The sequence below is a fragment of the Hemitrygon akajei genome, chromosome 5 (assembly GCF_048418815.1).
Source record: "Hemitrygon akajei chromosome 5, sHemAka1.3, whole genome shotgun sequence".
Taxonomy (NCBI): domain Eukaryota; kingdom Metazoa; phylum Chordata; class Chondrichthyes; order Myliobatiformes; family Dasyatidae; genus Hemitrygon; species Hemitrygon akajei.
In genome coordinates this window covers 126,532,349-126,545,758 of record NC_133128.1, presented here as the reverse complement: position 1 = coordinate 126,545,758, position 13,410 = coordinate 126,532,349, and the positions used below count along the sequence as shown (strand labels likewise).

General features: G+C 42.2%; 1 protein-coding gene across 1 annotated transcript; it reads left to right on the top strand.

Moving 5' to 3' along the window:
* Nucleotides 1–680: 680 nt before the first annotated feature.
* On the top strand, nucleotides 681–12,376 carry LOC140727370 (cytotoxic T-lymphocyte protein 4-like). The gene is made up of 5 exons (XM_073044646.1): nucleotides 681–894; nucleotides 7,320–7,676; nucleotides 9,901–9,989; nucleotides 11,293–11,354; nucleotides 11,883–12,376. The coding sequence occupies exons 1-5, from the start codon at nucleotides 828–830 to the stop codon at nucleotides 11,887–11,889; spliced, it is 582 nt and encodes a 193-aa protein (XP_072900747.1). The 5' UTR covers nucleotides 681–827; the 3' UTR covers nucleotides 11,890–12,376.
* Nucleotides 12,377–13,410: the final 1,034 nt, after the last annotated feature.

The window sequence follows — 13,410 nt, the reverse complement described above, 5'->3', positions numbered from 1 at the left end:
CCTTGTTGTGTGGCTCCATAGGTGATATTTATTTGTATTCTGTTCCTCCACTATAGTCGTTTTGCTTCTCCCCCCCCCCCCCCCCTCACCGTCTCTCTCTCTCTCTCTCTCTCACACACACATTTCCTCCTCCACTGTCTTTCTCTTTCGTGACGACATTCTCATTCCGTGAATGTTATTCTCCCTCTCCTTTCCAATGTCTATCACACTCATGCTTTCTATTATCTGCCACGATCTCTTTCTGCTCTTATTTTCCACAGTTTTTCCATCCATAGTGTCTATTACAAACCCTTTCAGATTTTCTCTCTCTCCCCCCTCTCCCCGCCTCTCCTCTTCTCACTCTCTTTCTGCCTCTGTCTCTCTAATAGTCTTAGGTTTCTCAGTTATAAAACTATAATCTATTATCTTCTGTTAGGTTCCCTTTCCTTGCTACTGCCTGGCACATATTCCCCCTGCGTTGATTTTCCATCACCCCGTTTCTCACACGCGTCTTCCATCAAATACTCTGTCGCCATTCTTCATCGCGTTCTTTATTTACAACTTCTGGCAAGCCGGCGTGAACGAAGGAGCGCTGAGCTAATTGTGGGCCAGTTCGGCAGAGGGGACCCTTCCCTCCAGTATAAGCTCCTGGCGTAAGAGAACATACCGTGACGGGTGAATGGGTTAGTAGGGGAAATGAGAGTCTCAGCATCAATACTTCCTCTACAGGTTGCAAGTTCGGAAACTCGCAACTTCCTTTCTGCGCATCATCTTATTAAATCAAAGACTCCACTACAGCCCGTGTCACTAGAAGCGAACAGCGGATGGGACCGAGATCTTCAGACTAAATGGAGCGTTTCCACTGTCTACTCTTCTTGGTATTCTTCTGGAATCACAAGTCTGGGAGGGCGAGTGGTAAGAGTATACTGAATTCAACCCCTGGACACGCCGGTAATTCTATTCCCAATGCCGGAGTTTAATATTCACTGCCACTCTGCCCTGCCGCGAGCGGTTGGTCCGGCAGACAAGCCGGCTTTTCCTTTGGATAGCGATAGGAGGACAGGTGTGCCGTGTCGGAATTCAACACAAACAGGAATTGAGGTGGCAGTATCTGTGGAAGCAAGAACAAACGGTCGGCCCGGCACATGGAGCCTGTTTCTCTCTCCACAGATACTACTTCATAGCTGAATGTTAGCAGCATTTTCTGTCTTATTTCCGAGTTGCAGCTTTAAAAAAAAATTCCACACAGAAGACTGCAAACCTAATACTACTAAACCGCAAACAGGATTTAGCTTTCTTTAAGTGCTGCTTTGATCGAACACTTGCAGTGTTCTGAACGGCAGGGTCAGGAAAACAACGGAGTAAACTTACCGAGTATTCCAGAACATCGACACGGTGGCATAGGTTCAGCATTTGGGGAATATTCACGTAGTTAATGCCTAGATGGAGCACTGTGGTTACATGGAGAGACTGGGTAGGCTGGGGTTGTTTTCTCTGAAGTGGAGGAGGTTGGTGGCTGAAATTTTGGAGGTATGTATGTAAAATTATGTGGGAGCTCAATAGAAAGGACAGTAAAAAAAAATGGTGGTACCTATGTCAAGAGAGCATAGGTTTAAGGTGAGAGTTTTTCTTTGAGACGACCCAAGGGGATTTTTCCGCCCACAGAGGGTGGTCGGAATCTGGAATGTGCTGCTGAGGAGGTGATGGAGGGAGATACTCTCCTGGCATTTATAAAACATGTAGAAAAGTACTTGGGTGGTACAGGCTTAAAAAGCTACGTGTCTAATGTTAGTGAATATGCTGAGTAGAACCAGGCAGCAGGGACGTTGTGAGCCAAAGGTTCTGTTCCTGGGCCGTACAGCTCTAAAATGCTGATTCTGTTTGTGAGAAAACAGTAAGCACCAAATGATTAGTACTTAATCTCTGGAAAAACCCAACAGCTTCACTTCTTCACTTCAGTGAAGTAAATCTGTCACCCTTACCCAGTCAGGTCTATGTAGACTTCAGACCAACTATGTGCCTCTGCAGTTTACAGATGGGTAGGGGTTGACACTAAATACTAGCAATGTCAGTGATATCCACACTCCTATAAATTAATCTTTATTTTTAAATAATGTGACCAGATAATTATTTTCGGTTGTTGTTTGTCGGGTGAGAATGGATCCCCGGGGTTTTAAGCATGTCACCCAGATTGCAGGGTGGGCGCTGGGAAAAGCTTTCCAATAGTGGATGGCATGTCTGGAATCTTCCCGCAGCTACCATCAGGCAGGAAGTTACATTCCGCATCATCAGCTTCAAGAGGAGCTACTCCACCTCGACATCCGGCTCCCGAACTATCCGGCACTACCTCAGTACAGCAACACTAGGGCCACTTTGATTATTTTACACTATTATAGATTTTGTTTCTTTTTTCTGTTCTATTTGTGTTCCTGTAAATATGTTCTTTCTTGTAAACATGTGCATAAATTATCTTTATGATTTCCCCCTAAATGCTACATACAGATGCTATGTGCCTGTAATGATGCTGCAAGTAAGTTTTTAATTGCACTTGTGCATAACATGCACTTGTGCAGATGACAATAAACTCAACTTAGTTAATGAAACTAGAGAAGCGGAGCATAATTATCAGGAAGACCTAAGTTTCTTTACATAAACATGTTTTACTGGCAAATGGAGGAATTGAACCAAAGAATGCAAAGTGACTGGAATTAAAAAAATTATAACACTAAAGGAGACAGTAAACCTATTGTGAATGTGCGGCTTAAAACGGTTTTTGTCTCTAACACCCTTTCAGGTACAAAGTTTTGCACGCTAAAACCTGTTGGCTGATAAGGACTTCCCTATTTCCCCTTGAATAATTACTTTCAGCCTATGTTCTCTAGTGTTTCATCCCTCTGCTAACACATGAAAGAGACTGGTGAGGATCCTGATGAAGGGTCTCAGCCCAAAACATCGACTCTTTATTCCTTTCCATAGGTGCTACTTAATCTGCTAATCTGCAGCATTTTGTGTGCGTCACTCTGGACTCCGGCATCTCCAGAATCTCTTGTGTTTAGGACAGAACCTGTCCTCAAGCTTGTCCAAGGGTAAATGACAAGATGGGAGGAATCTTTAATTATTTTGGCTGTGAAGAGAATAAGTTGCAGAGCTATAGGGAAATAGAAGTGTGTTTATGGGATAAATGGGGCTGCTTGCTGGGAAGCCAGAATGAAGTCTTCCGTGTATTTATAAGTACAAAGTCCACATTTCTCAACATCCTCTCATTAATTGTTCATATCTTTTCTTACTGCACCTCCACAAATGTATTAGCTTGCAGTTCTCTGGATCAAAAGCACTGGTTCACATCTTTCTGCATTAAATTAACATTAATTCACTATTATTTGATTTGCATTAACATTTAAACCTTTTCCAATTTACTAGACCATAAAGTGTAAGGGCCAAAATGAGGTAGTTTGGGAGATTACTGAGCAGATCAATAGATTCCACCAGTCCATACGCTATCACGAGGAAATCTGCAGATGCTGGAAATTCAAGAAACACACACAATTCAAGAATGCAGCAGGCCAGGCAGCATCTATAGGAAGAAGTACAGTCGACGTGTCGGGCCGAGACCCTTCATCAGGACTAACTGAAAGAAGAGATAGTAAGAGATTTGAAAGTGGGAGGGGGAGGGGGAGATCTGAAATGATAGAAGGCGGCGGGGAGGGGGAGGGATGAAGCCAAGAGCTGGAAAATTGATTGGCAGAAGGGACATACACTATACTGGGCAGATTAATGGGAATATATGAACAAATCCCTACAAATAGTTTTGCTGGTTTGATGTCAATATCCCACTGTTTAACCCTATTTCAAGAGGGGCAAACTAAGATCATAATCTAAAAAGGCATTATTTAAAACTTTGAGCACTGACCAGAAAATGAAGTATAGTTTTTGAGGTAATGTTCCCCACCATTGAGCACATCTTTAAGGAGCACTGCTACTTAGAGAGCAGTATCCATTATCAAGGAACACACCATCCAGCCCTGCGTTCTTGTTGCTGCCACTGGGAAGGAGGTACAGGAGCCTTAGGTCCCACCCCACCAGGTTCAGGAACAGTTATTACCCTTCAACCATCAGGCTCCTGAACCAGAGTGGATCACTCAAGTCTAAACTGATTGCACAACCTACAGACATGTTTTCAAGGTCTCTGCAACTCATGTTCTCTGTATTATTTATTTATTCATTATCTTTGTATTTGCGCTGATTGACTTCTTTAGGACATTGGCTGTTTGTCAGTCTTTGTGTGTAGTTTTTCATTGACTCTGTTGTATTTCTCTATTCTACTGTATATCCCTGCAAGAAGATGAGTTGCAGGGTAGTATATGGTGACAGGTACTTAATTTCATATTTACTTTGAACTTTAATAAGTAAAGCACTGTGACTTCTGAACCAAGGATGGAGACTGTAGAATAGGCAGCTCTACAACAGAAAACTCAATTAGTCAGCTATGAAACAAGCCTACTGCTCCGTCCCCACCTCCAACTCACAAAAGAAAGAAAAAGTTCTGATGATTGTAATCTGTAAAATTGTTGCTGTCTGGGTAAACAATATGTTCTGAAATGATTAATGTAAGTTATCAATGCTGAACTAGTCAGCGGATGTGCACTGTCAAAGAATTTCACCTAATTAGGGTTTAGAGACCAATCCTGGGCTGTCAGCACAAAATAACTGATGAGTCTTTCTGCATACAGTGAGCATTTTTTAAACAGTGAATTCTGTTTCTCATTCCACAGATACTGCCTGACCTGCTGTTGTTCCCAGCAGACGCTGTTTTTATTTCTGAATTTCCAGAATCTGTTTTTTTGTTTTGCACCCTTTCATTGGACACCTCCTGTGGAACCTCTGATTTCTTTGTTTCATTTGTTGCTGGCTCACAGATGTTGTTTTTATCTGTGGCTGCAGAGGCTTGGTTGCATGAGTGGGTGAATTCAGCAAGTTCTCACGACATTTATTCCCCTGCCTGTCAGAGTATTGAGTGGCGGGTGAGGTGTACACAGAAAGTCAGCCTGACTCTGCTTTCACCAAACATATGGTATGTATGTTCTCCATTCCCGCCCTAGATCAGAGGCCAATTACAAAATTCACTCAATGTGTAGCAACCCTGCTCTGGATTTGGGTAGGCACAGGTTCCACAGCAATTTCTGATTTCAACATTTATGAGAGATTTCGATGGGGAGGGTATAGAGGGTTATAGTTCTGTGTAGATCAATGGGGATAGTTTGGCATGGACTAGATGGGCTGATGGCCCAGGTTTCTGAGCTATAGTGCTCTATGATTCTGTGAACTGGGCACCACACAGCTGTAGATAGATGCACGAATCTAGTTCCATGCTATCCTATTGGTGGTGCTGTCTTTCTAATGGAGCCCAGTTTTTAAACTGAGCCCATGTTTGCTCTCTCAAGACAAGAAAGATTTCATTATTTCTCAGAAAAGCAGGGGATTTTCCTCATTACTTTCTCCTCACTTGTTAGCCAGAAAAAAACAGATTACATGTTTCTTATCATGCATCAACTACTGAGAATTCTCTTTATACAAAAGACTGATTCATTTTTTCATATTGAGACTGTGCTTGGAGGTGAAATGTGCCTCTGCACCCTCCCACTCAGTCTCTCTCTATTCCTTTCTACCAGGTGTTCGTAGCTTCAGTTTCTCCCTTTTTGGGCACATTCGGTATGAACCATCTGCTTTTGCTTCATGCTAAGCTTTCACAACCATCACCTCGTGCCCCATACAGAACTTCCAAAAGTGGATAGACTACTTCAGCTGCCCAGTGGGTTCATTTGGGCCTCCCACCTTTCCCAAATGGTATTTTTAAAATAAGAATAAATAAGGCTCTTGAACAAACCTCTTGTATGATAAAGCTAAACTCTTGATCTCATAATCTACTTCATCGTTCCCTTTGTGCTTCATCTGTTTCCCTTCACTGTACTTCCTCTGTAACTGTAACACTATAATACTGCATTCTATTATTGCTTTTACTTATTACCACCTAGTCGTACTGATGAAAGGAATGCACTAATTGGATTAAAAGATTCAAAGTACATTTTTGTTGATGCATGCATGCAGTATACAACCCTAAAATTCATCTTCCCCACAGACATTCACGAAACGGAGAACCGTGCAACTGACCCATTCAAAGAAAAGCATCAAACATCAAACCCCCCCCTCCCCCCACGTACAAAAAAAATCGTGCAAGTAGCAACAACAAAAAAAGCAAGCAAAAACACAGAATATAAAACGCAAAATCAAAAGATCGTGTGGAGGCTTTTTCCCAGGGCTGAAATGGCTAACATGAGGGGACATAGTTTTAAGGTGTTTGGAAGTAGGTACAAGGGGATGTCAGGGGTAATTTTTTCACACAGAGAGTGGTGGAAGTGAGGAATGCACTGCCAGTGATGGTGGCAGAAGTGGATACAATAGGGTCTTTTAAGAGATTCTTAGATAGGTACACGGAGCTTAGAAAAATAGAGGGCTATGCGGTAGGGAAATTTCTAGGCAGCTTCTGGAGTTGGTTACACGGTCGGCACAACATTGTGGGCTGAAGGGCCTGTTATGTGCTTAAGTTTCTATGTTCTAAAAGGCACATTTCAGTATAATTCAGCTCAGTGTTCATTATCTGCAGGCTGCTCCGATTCATGGAAAGTGTGTGTAAACTCAGACCGGTTTATAAATGGTATACACAGAATCCTGGAGGATGAACTCAGCAAGCCTGGCAGCAACTATGGAAAGGAATAAAGAGTTGCTGTCTCAGGGTGAGACCCTTCATCAGGGCCCACTGTCTGGTGAAGCAAGTCCCAATGAAGGTCCCAGCCTGAGACGTCGACTGTTTATTTCTCTCCATAGATACTGCCTGACTTGTTGATAAAATCATTTTGTGTATGCTGCTCTGGATTTCCAGCAACTGCAGAATCTCTTGTGTCTATAAATGGCATGATCATTTGTAAATGGATAATGGGATACTTACTCATTATGGCACAAAAGGAGGTTGTTTTCCCATTAAGTTCTCGCCGGCCCCTGACAGATCATTCCTCCTCTCCTTATTTCCCTGCAACTTGTTCTCTCTCACAAGCCCATCAACAGCCCTTTGATTCTTTTGGCTCTACCTACTCTAACAGGCTATCCTACAGTGGCCAATTAGTCTACCAGTACATCTCTGAGAAGCGGGGGAAGTGTTCAAACTCCACAATTCCTGGCTGCTCTCTGGATGTTGAGGCAGCAGGAATACCCATTGCGACATCAATTGTAATGTACATAATAATTTCATCCAAGTGAATGTTTTTCCTTTCCTTCTTTCCTCATAGAGCTGAATGTTTCTCAGCCCGCATGGCTGGGCGTTTCAAGCACAGGCCAGCCTGCTCTGGAATGCATGCACAACTCCGACAACAATACCGAGCTGAAACTAACAATTCTTAAGGGGAATCAGAAATCACTTTTTTGCTTTGGTACCACAAATGCAAACTCACAGTCTTTCAGATCAAGTGAACCCCTTCGCTGTCATTTTGAACGGATCCCAAACAAAGTCTCCGTCATGATACTTGGACTGAACTCTTCATTGGTCGATCATTATTATTGTAAGATTGAGAAATTGTATCCTCCACCTTACGAATCCAGCCTTGGAAATGGTACATTCATCTACATCAAAGCAGAAGACATGAAATGTGAGGAAATTTTCTTATTGATACAGTATTAGTTTTTTTGTGTTAATGTGGGTGTTCATCAGCATGAGGCAAACATGAAGAGCAATTGAACCCTTTTAATTTAATATTCCTGGAGTGACTATCAGAGTGCAAGTACAATTAAATTAGATAGAGAACTATGCTTTTATTTGTTCCAAAGGCACTCAATGGCCACTTTATTGGGTATATCTGTACACTTGCTTGTTAATACAAATATATAATCAGAAAATAATGCGGCTCCAACACAATGCATAAGGGATGCAGACATGGTCAAGAAGTCCAGTTACTGTTCAGGCGAAACATCAGAATAGGGAAGAAAAGTGATCTAAATTACTTCGACAATGAAATGATTGTTGGTGCTAGATGGGGTGGTTTGAGTATCTCAGAAACTGCTGATCTCCTATGATTTTCAAGCACAACCTTCCCTAGAGTTTCCGGTGAAAAACAAAATATTATCCAGTGACTGGCAGTTGTTGGGTGAAAATGCCTTGTTAATGAGAGAGGTCGAAGGAGAACGGCTAGACTGATTCAAGCTGACAGGAAGACCACAGTAACTCAAATAGCCAAGCGTCACCACAGTGGTGTGCAGTAGAGAATCTCTGAATGCACAACATGTTGAACCTTGAAGTGGATGGAGTACAGCAACAGAAAATCCCAAAGATACACTCAGTGGCCATTTTATTACATACAGGAGGTACCTAATAACGTGGCCGCTGAGTGTATATTCCACGGCCACACCTCCAGGAAATGCCCTCCTGAAGTACAGATGTGATGTTTATCCCTTTCCCCATTCAGTCATTTTGTCTGGAAGGCTTGTGCCAAACTAGATGTTGTTTATGTTTCTGGACACAGATATCAATATCAAGTTTAAGGTGTTTAGTCAGGACTTTAAAACGTAATTTTGACCATAAGACAAAGGAGGAGAATTTGGCCATTTGGTCCATCGAGTCTGCACCGCCATTCTATCATGGCTGATTTATTACCCCTCTCAGCCACATACTTCTGCCTTCTCCCCATAACCTTTGACACCTTTACTAATCAAGAACCCATCAACCTCCACTTGAAGGATGCCCAATAACTTGGTCTTCGCAATGAATTCCACAGATTAACCATCCTCTGGCTAAATTTATTGAGAAAGATTAATTCAATTGAACTAAATTGATTTCTAACCCTACATTTTAGCTTCCATTAAAAGAGTGAATTCCAGAATCATTAATAACTTTGTCTTGATAAGTCAATTCATATTATAGGATGTTCCTGATAACAACATTGACTCACTTAGGCTCTCCTCTTGTTCTCCTTCATTTACACTTGATTATCCTGAGTAGTTTTACTTGTAATTCTAAATTTTCCTGTGGAGCTTTGGCCACTTGCAAAAGCATACTAGTCTTTAAATTAAAATACAACTAGAATGTGCCAAAGAGATTTGGTTGAGATTTTTCAACCAAATGTACATCAGTTGACAACAGGCTGTGATCTGAAGGCAGTTGCAGAAACTTGAATTTATAAATTCTAGGCTTCCACTGTTGCATAATAAGGAAGTAAACACAATTGGAGATGCAGTATTTTGGACGCCATGGGATAATAGTGAGGAAGGAGATTACTTTGTTAGGATCAAATCACTCTTTGATCTGAAAAAGTTAGATTTTGTTTTCCCACAACAGCGAGTTTGCTTCAAGTGTCTTCACAGAATGGGATGAAGGAGAGAAAGGAGATGCACAAAATAAGTACCACTCTTTAACTTGCCAAACGAACAAGCTAGTATTACAACTCTTCTTTGCTTAGCATATTTATCCCAAAATCTGGACGTCCATTCTCCAGTGACCATGAACCTCCATCTATAAAAAGCAGTTTCCCCAGAATCCATGATCAGTTATGGGCAAGAGTTTGTTATTTATACCATGCATCATCTAGGAAAAGTGTTCTCCAATTTTGTACCCGGGCTCCAGTACTAAGGTTAGATTCTTACACCTGAAGGAAGAGTATTCCCTTTTTGGCTGCAGGAATCCCCTAACCACTTTGGTTAATTCAGTAGGAAACTGCACTCTTTTGAAGACAACTCTGAGCCTTAATAGGGAGTGAGGTTTTTGTGGAAAAGTAGTGCAAGGGGCAGAATCCTTCTGCCTTGGTTCCAATAAGATTGACACAGCTGGGATGACCAGATCTCCAAAGTGCTTGTAATCCATGATGCTTTATTGTATTTCAGGTTCTCAGTTCCCCTTCTTCCTGATTGTGGGAATTCTACTGCTTCTGCTTCTAATCTGCATAGTTTTCGCCATCATTCTGATAACCAAAGTAAGTGGAAATCAAAATATTCTGATTGCTTGCTTAAGCAGAGATGAGCCTTTATTGATTCTGTGTATACTTCCCTCTGCCTCAGGTTAGCAGCCATTCTCTCCTCTCTCCAACCCCATCAGACAGAAAATATTGAAGTTTGACAACACACAGCACCGGGATCAAGCACACTTTCTATCCTGCCGTTATAAGACTCTTAAACAAATGTCTTTATGATAAAGATGAACTCTTGATCTCTCGGCCTACCTTACCATGGCCCTTGTACGCTCAGTGGCTACGTTATTAGGTACTCCTGAGACTGTTGTGCGTGAAAATCACAGACCAGCAGTTTCGGAAATACTCAAACCATTAAAGCTATGCTCTCTATAATTTAACATTTCCAAGCTGGGAGAAAGACTCTGACTCTCTTCCCTGCTTATACCTCTCATAGTTATAGAAACATAGAAACATACAGCACAATACAGGCCCTTCGGCCCACAAAGCTGTGCTGAATGTGTCCCTATCTTAGAACTACCTAGGTTTTACCCATAGCCGTCTATTTTTCTAAGCTCCATGTATCCATCCAGGAGTCTCTTAAAAGACCCTATTGTATCCACCTCCACCACCGCCGCCAGTACCCCATTCCACGCACTCACCACTCTCTGCGTAAAAAACTTACCCCTGACATCTCCTCTGTACTTACTTCCAAGCACCTTAAAACTGTGCCCTCTCATGCTAGCCATTTCAGCCCTGGGGAAAAGCCTCTGACTATCCGCACGATCAATGCCTTTCATTATCTTGTAAACCTCTATCAGGTCACCTCTCATCCTCCAATTGCTCCAAAGAGAAAAGGCCGAGTTCACTCAACCTATTCTCATAAGGCATGCTACCCAATCCATGCAGCATCCTTGTAAATCTCCTCTGCACCCTTTCTATGGTTTCCACGTCCTTCCTGTAGTGAGGCGACCAGAACTGAGCACAGTACTCCAAGTGGGGTCTGACCAGGGTCCTATATAGCTGCAACATTACCTCTCAACTCTTAAACTCAGTCCCACGATTGATGATGGCCAATGCACCGTATGCCTTCTTAATCACAGAGTCTAGTAAAATAATATTCACACTGATCTTTCAATATCCTTCCAGGACCTTGTTCTAGTTGTGGGCCTTCATGCATCTATCTCCTCCAACACCCCATTTCAATCTTCTTTGCCCCATCAATCAGATCTTCCCCTCATCCGAAGATGCAACTTTAATGAAAATCATTGTTTTTCTTGAACTGGTTGCTGGGTGTGTTACAATAAATGTGTCTTTCTGATTCCTGCAGAAAACAGTGAAGAAAACCAATGTGAATCCAGTGTATGAGCAAATGGCGCCCACTAGAGGGAGGTAAGCACAATAGAATGGGACAAAATGGATACCAAAACAACCACTAATCTTTCATACATCTTCGGAATAAAAAATATGATAAGCAGGTAAATACATGGCAGTGATTACATTTCACGAAGGATTAATGTTAAGAGTATGGGCTAAATCCCAACTTAAAGATAAAAAGATTAGCTTTATTTGCCACGTGTACTGTACATTGCAACATCAAGGCGTACTGTGAAATGCATGGCTTACCTCTACAACCAACACAGCCTGAGGATGTGGTGAGGGCAGCCCACAAGTGTCGCCTTGCTTCAAGCTCCAACATAGCATGGTCACGACGTACTCACCCGGAACGCTAACCATCCGTGTTTGGAACGTGGGAGGAACCCCACGCAGTCACTCAGAGAACATGCAGACTCATTGCCGCTCTGAAGTGTTATGCTAATTGCTCTGCTTCCGTGCTGTCCTTATTAAAGAGAATAAGGCAAAAAATTGAAAATAAGATGAAAATAACTTTCAACTGTATTATTTTTGTTTGGTGTTCAGAAAATAAAATGGTGGGATGCAGGCTGATGAAGAAGCGATACTACGCAACCTGCATGTACACAGCTAACAATTCTGGGAAGCACACAACCACAGTTCCATGATGAATTTGATTGCAAATCCTACCTGTGATTGGGTACCTGTTGGGATTGATTGGAGGATTGTGAGATCCAACGCTTCACCACATGATGATCTTCACGAGTGATACTGTGCACAGTGTAAACTACAGTTCACACAAATTACCAGACTGACACAACTGAGGGCTGCCAGCACCGTACAGGACACAAATGGGATTGTGTTTGAGTTGGGAGGTGGGTGTAGGGTGTATCACAGGCTGTCTGTTCAGCAGGACTATACTTCATGCTCCGGTTATGCATAATTAAAGGTCGTTCCATGAGTTTGTTTGGGGACATTTTCATGATTGTGCTGCCTGATGTGCAAGTGTTGGCAGTTTTTTTCCTGTTTCTATTTGTAATTAAAAAGTATTGTATGTTAAACTCAAAGTTCTCTTGTTTCTTAAAAAATTACACTTAGTGGCCACTTTATTAGGTACACTTATATGCTTGCTCATTAATGCAAATAAGTGTTGGAGCATGGCCAAGTGGTTAAGGCATTCATCTAGTTATCTGAAGGTCGCTAGTTTGAGCCTTGGCTGAGGCTTGCGTGTGTGTCCTTGAGCAAGGAACTTAACCACACATTGCTCTGCGACGACACCGGTGCCAAGCTATATGGGTCCTAATGCCCTTCTCTTGGACAACATCGGTGGGGTGGAGAGGGGAGGCTTGCAACTTGGGCAATTGCTGGTCTTCCATAAAAAAAAACTTTGCCCAGGCTTGCACCCTGGAAACTTTCCAAAGTGCAAATCCATGGTCTATCGAGACTAACGGAGGCCTTCATACAATGCAAATATCTAATTAGTCAATCACGTGGCAGAAATTCAAGCATAAAAGCATGTCGACATGGTCAAGAGGTTCAGTTGTTGTTCAGACTAAACATCATGTACATTGCAACGTCAAAGCCTGTAGTGAAATGCACTGTTTACCTCTACAACCAACAAAGTCTGAGGAAGAAATGTGATCTAAGTGACTTTGAACATGGAATGGTTGTAGGTGCTAAATGGGGTAGTTTGAGCCTCTCAGAAATTGCTGGTATCCTGGGATGTTCACGCACACAAGAATTTACAGAGAATCGTATGAGAAACAAAAATAAAAACCCAGAGAGTGGCAGTTATGTTGACCACATATCTTGTTAATGAGGTCGGAGAATAGCCAGACTGGTTCAAACTGACAGGAAGGTGACCACGCATTACAACAGTGCTGTTTAGAATAGCATCTCTGAACTCACAACACGTCAAACCTAGAAGTGGATGGGCTACAGCCTGTACCTAAAAATGTGGCCACTGAGTGCGTGTTTTCAATAAAGCTATGCAACTTGCTGTATGTAATTGCCAAGGTGCACCTAAAATTTGGTAAATTGTACCTAAAACATGTCGATCCTACTTATCTGAAATCAGGGTTAATTTTCCGAATTT

Bases quoted from the DNA above. Each gene is read 5' to 3' on its own strand.
- LOC140727370 (XM_073044646.1), top strand. From the start codon at position 828: ATGGAGCGTTTCCACTGTCTACTCTTCTTGGTATTCTTCTGGAATCAC. The intron at 7,677-9,900 runs GTGAGGAAATTT...ATTGTATTTCAG, and splicing joins CAAAGCAGAAGACATGAAAT to GTTCTCAGTTCCCCTTCTTC. The intron at 9,990-11,292 runs GTAAGTGGAAAT...TGATTCCTGCAG, and splicing joins CCATCATTCTGATAACCAAA to AAAACAGTGAAGAAAACCAA.